General features: G+C 39.9%; 1 protein-coding gene across 1 annotated transcript; it reads left to right on the plus strand.

Annotated features, from left to right (window-relative positions):
- Positions 1-1978: 1978 nt before the first annotated feature.
- On the plus strand, positions 1979-2953 carry LOC128292614 (uncharacterized). The gene has a single exon (XM_053027474.1). It carries the CDS (start codon positions 1979-1981, stop codon positions 2951-2953), a length of 975 nt encoding a protein of 324 aa, XP_052883434.1.
- The last annotated feature ends 2285 nt before the right edge of the window (positions 2954-5238 follow it).

A 5238-nucleotide genomic window follows, 5' to 3' on the forward strand; every position in this document is an offset into this window, starting at 1 on the left:
AATATTATAAAGCTCAAAAGGTTGTCAATTATCAGTAGCTAATTTTTTAGATTCTTAATTTTCAATAATTAAAATTTTAAAAAAATCAATCATTTTATTGAGGGCCGGTGATTTCCTCCACCCTAATTTCTTTTATTAATCCCATTTCTCTCTTCTTTCTTTTTCTATTGATTCTATTTTTCTTCGATTTTTATTCTTTTCTTTCAATTTTTTGTTTTGAAACAATCTAATTCAAGGCTGAAATTATTCGCAATTTCAGATGAACAGATATTAAAGTATTATTCACATAAGAAAGTATTATGCTAGTGGAGCATCTAAAAGAAGTAATTGATGAAGGCACCCAATATTGGCAATTTTCTCTGGTTGCTCAATTTCTGGGGATACCACTGAATCTTGGAGTATTATAAAAGATGACAACTCATTTATGAGGTAAAAAAGGAATCATGAAATTTACAGGTATAACTTGTTTCTTCTTCGGTTTTTTAATGGTGACACTAGAGAATGACCCTTGGCATTTTCCAAAAAACTCTTATGATTTTGAGGAGATGGACTCCAAACATGAAGAGTCTAGATTTCAACACATCCAAACTTTTGATCTCGATCCATTTGAGTAAGGTCCTTTTGGAATTGTTTACATAGAAAGGACTCAACCAAATCACTAGTACGATTGGGAATCCGCTCTACATGGATGTTATAACAGCTAGAAGGCAACAATTGGCATTTGCAAAGGTGTGTGTAGAGGTAACCACTAGCTCAACTAAGCCTAGATTTATTAATGTTACACTAAGTGATGGCTCCATTTCATTCATAAAGGTGGAAGTTCCATAGTTTCCACTTTGATGTTCTGAGTGCAAGACCTTGGGGCATTATGAGAAACTTTGTCCTAAGAAGCAGGTTAAAGCTATTCAAATTTGGAAACCCAAAGAGTCTTTAGTTGTGATGACTACAAATTCAGACTTAGGTGTAATAGTAGAGAAATTGGTTTCTGATATACTTAGTACGCTAAATAAATAAAATAAAATAAAATAAAATAAGATGAAAGGGGAGTTGAAAAGTAAGAAAGGTAAAGAAGTGATTGAACAATGAAATTTCTATACCTGGATCTAGCAGCAGATTTTAGATATTGTGTTCAACAAGTGATGAGGAAGTTGTTATTCAGGATAGAGTTGAACTAGTGCAAGGCTTCTCCTCGCAAGGCTAGAATTACATCAACGGGGGTCGCAAACTTTGCGAATGCTACGAAGACAAAAAAGAAAAATCAAATGGAGGGGTAAAGATTACAAGTTGGGCTGCAAAGCAGTTGAGCTTTGCTAGGAGAATTGTTGAAGTTAGTTCCCATGCAGCCCATGCAGATTCAAGCACGTGAAAATTAATGCACTTATGTTATCCGGGTAAAGTATGTGCAAGAATTCATACACACAAGTTACCCGGGTAAAATACATGTAACTGAAGGGGTTGATGCTTCTTTTCTGTCTCAGTTACATTTTGTTACCGTTTAACTATGCTTTTGTAATCTAGTTCATTTTGAACTTAGTTTAGTTTATGTTTGATGTAATTTGATGGTGATAGAGCTGATCACCAGCTTTGTTTATGTTTGCAAGCAAAATCACCTAGTCCCTATGTAATTAGTGGAGTTAGGTAGTGTTTAGGTAAAGGATTTGTTAATATTTTGACCAGCCAAATGACTGGTATATGTAATGGCTTTAAGCCAATGTTTCAAATGAATGAAATCATCAGATTTTCTTCCATATGCTCCATCTTTCTTTGCCTTCTAAAAACTTCTAAGTTTTGTTCTTCATTCTTGACAGTAGCTAAAAGCTTGAACTCCAAGCATTTTTCCTTCATATTTTATCCGGGTATAATACGTTGCTGCAGGTGCTCTATTTGAAATTCTTACTTTACCCGGTTAAAGTGCACTCAAACTCCAACAATTGGTATCAAGAGCTTTCATCTTAGAGGACCTGTTGTTGAAAATTAAATGGTTTCATCAGACTTTTCTCCTACAGCACCACCAGTTTTTAATGGTGAGGGGTTCCACATATGGGTTGTCAAAATGAGAACTTACCTACAGGCCTTTGATCTGTGGGAAGTGGTGAACACAGATGCTGAGCCTGTTCCACTTAGAGCCAACCCCACGGTAGCCCAAATCAGGCAACATGCAGATGAGAGAACCAAAAGGCACAAGGCCATGTCATGCATTCAAAACTGTGTTTTTGATGTTATTTTCACCAGAATCATGGCTTGTGAGACTCCCAAGCAAGCCTGGGACAAGCTCAAGGAGGAGTTCCAAGGCACTGAAAGAACTAGGCAGCAGCAGTTACTAAACTTGAGAAGAGATTTTGAAAATCTCAAGATGAAGGAAGAAGAGACAGTAAAACAGTACTCAGACAGGATAATGGCTGTGGTCAACAGCATAAGATTGCTAGGAGAACAGTTCAATGAGGCAAAAATTGTGGAGAAGGTGCTCTCAACATTGCCTGAAAGATATAAGGCAAAGATCTCATCCTTAGAGGATTCGAGAGACCTGGCAACCATCTCTCTAACAGAGCTCATTAATGCTCTTTATGCTCAGGAACAAAGGAGAGCCAGTAGAATGGAGGAGCACCAGGAGGGAGCTTTTCAAGCCAAAGCTAAAGCAACCTCAAGTACCACTGCCTATAAGGGCAAGAAGAACTGGAAAAACAAGCCTAAGCCTGATGCTGCAAGAGGAGGAGATCGACTCTGCAGATTTTGCAAAAGACCTGGTCATCCAGAGGCCAGATGCTGGTTCAGACCAGATGCTGTGTGTCAACACTGCAAAAAGAAAGGCCATGTTGAAAGGGTCTGCAAAGAAAAAGGCAGACCTGGCCAAAACCAACAACACAAGGCTGAAGCTCGGGTAGCTGAAGAAGGCAGTGATAATGAGGAGCAGGTCTTTGCGGTCTCCTCGCTCACCGCCGTAAGAAAGACTTAAATGGTTGGCTTTTTGACAAAGGGTCGCACCAACCATATGTCACCAGATGCGACTATTTTCAAGTCCTTAGACGAATCAGAAACACAAGTTAAAGTTGGCAATGGCCACTTTATCAAGGCGAAGGAAAGGGAGATGTGGTTATTCACACTCCAACAGTAACAAAATCATTTCAAATGTTTTGTTAGTTCCTAAATTGATGAAACCCATTAAGTATAGCTCGCTTAGTTGAAAAAGGCTATACAAATGGTGTTCAAAGGAAATGAATGTCAGATTAGTGATCCAAGTGGATCCATGCTCATGTCAGTAGCCATGACAGAAAAGAGCTTTGTTGTGGACTGGAATCAAGGCTTTGATAATGTCTATGCTGTTTCTTCTGAAGACTCCAAGCTTTGGCACCAAAGGCTTGGGCATGCCAACTTTAAGTCTATGGCTCGGATGGTCAGTAAGGAAATGGTTGAAAACTTCACCAAGATAGTTCAGAATGAAGATGTTTGTGAAGTCTGTCAAATGGGAAAGCAAGCTAGGCTTCCATTTCCTACAAACACCACCTGGAGAGCATCAAGCAAGCTGGAACTAGTGCACACTGATGTTTGTGACCCCATGAGAACTGAGTCACTTAGTGGCAACAGGTACTTTATTCTCTTCATTGATGATTTTACCAGATACTGCTCGGTTTATTTTTTGAAGCATAAGTCTGAGGTTGCTCAAGTGTTTATGAAGTTCAAAGCTACAGTAGAAACAGAAGTAGACTGCAAGATAAAGACCATTAGGTCAGATAATGGAACTGAATACACTTCAGCTCAGTTCCAAGCTTTGTGCAAAGACGCGGCATCAAACACCACTAACCAATGTCTACACACCCCAACACAATGGGGTTAGTGAAAGGAAAAACAGAGCTTGATGGATATGGCGGATGTTTATTGTTTGAGAAGAATTTGCCCAAGACCATGTGGGTCAAGTCAAGCAACACCTTCTTCTCTACATTCAGAATAGGCTTCCAACCAAAGCACTTGCTCACAAGGCACCTTTTGAAGCTCGGTTCGGGTTCAAGCCATCATTGGCTCATATGAAAGTCTTTGGTTGCTTATGTTACGACCAAGTACCACCGTTAAGAGGGACAAGTTGTCCAAAAGGGTCATTTCGGTATTTTAACCGGGTATAGTATGGTAAAAAGGGTTATAGGATCCTGGATCCTTTAACCAACAAAATCAAGTGAGCAGAGATGTTGTGTTTGATGAGAAGGCTTGTTGGAATTGGGACAAGAATGAACTCAAGTCGTCTCTCAAGAACTTGTGGTTGATCAAACAGAGCTCAAGAAAATAGTCCCGATATGGACATTGATGACATGCCGCCGAGGCACTAGACCTTTGGCTGAAATTTATGAAAGGGCTCAAGTTGCCATAGTGGAGCCATGCGTTTGAAGAAGTCAAGTCGATGAAGGTGGAAACAGCAATGGTTGATGAAATTGCCATGATTGAGAAGAACCGGACATGGGAATTGGTTCCTAGACCAGCCAAGAGGAAGGTTATTGGAGTAAAGTGGGTCTATCGAGCAAAGCAAAATGCTGATGGGAGCTTGAACAAACTGAAGGCCAGGCTTGTAGTCAAAGGATTCAGCCAGAAATATGGTCTGGACTACCTGGAAACATTTGCACCAGTGGCCAGGCTAGACACCATTAGATTGCTGATTGCCTTGGCAGCTCAGATGCAGTGGAAAATCTACCAGCTTGATGTGAAGTCTGCATTTCTTAATGGCTTCCTTGAAGAAAAGATCTACATTGATCAGCCACAAGGATTTGTTGTGTCTGGCAAAGAACAAATGGTGTACAGGCTTAAGAAGGTATTATATGGCCTAAAACAGGCTCCCAGAGCCTGGTATGCTCAAATTGACAACTACTTGGTCAGTTTGGGATTTAACAGAAGTGTTAATGAACCAACACTATATGTCAAGAAGAATGAAGCTGAAATACAGCTTATTGTATCCCTCTATGTCGATGACCTTTTGGTGACTGGAGGAGATCAAGATATGTTGGCTGAATTCAAAGCCAAAATGATGGACATGTTTGAAATGTCTGACTTGGGGCTAATGACATACTTTTTGGGAATGGAGGTGTGCCAAATAGAAGGAAAAATCTTCTTGGGATAGAGAACATTTGCCTTGAAGGTTTTGTCCAAGTTCTCGATGGAGAATTGTAAGCCAACAAGCACTCCTATTGCTGTTGGAATGAAGTTGTCCAGCCAAGGAGATCATGAACTAGTCAATGAGTCTACTTACAGGAGCCTAGT

The sequence above is a fragment of the Gossypium arboreum genome, chromosome 5, assembly GCF_025698485.1.
Source record: "Gossypium arboreum isolate Shixiya-1 chromosome 5, ASM2569848v2, whole genome shotgun sequence".
Lineage (NCBI taxonomy): Eukaryota > Viridiplantae > Streptophyta > Magnoliopsida > Malvales > Malvaceae > Gossypium > Gossypium arboreum.

What these genes read in the sequence shown, in the direction of transcription:
- LOC128292614 (XM_053027474.1), top strand. Translation starts at nt 1,979, where the DNA reads ATGGTTTCATCAGACTTTTCTCCTACAGCACCACCAGTTTTTAATGGT.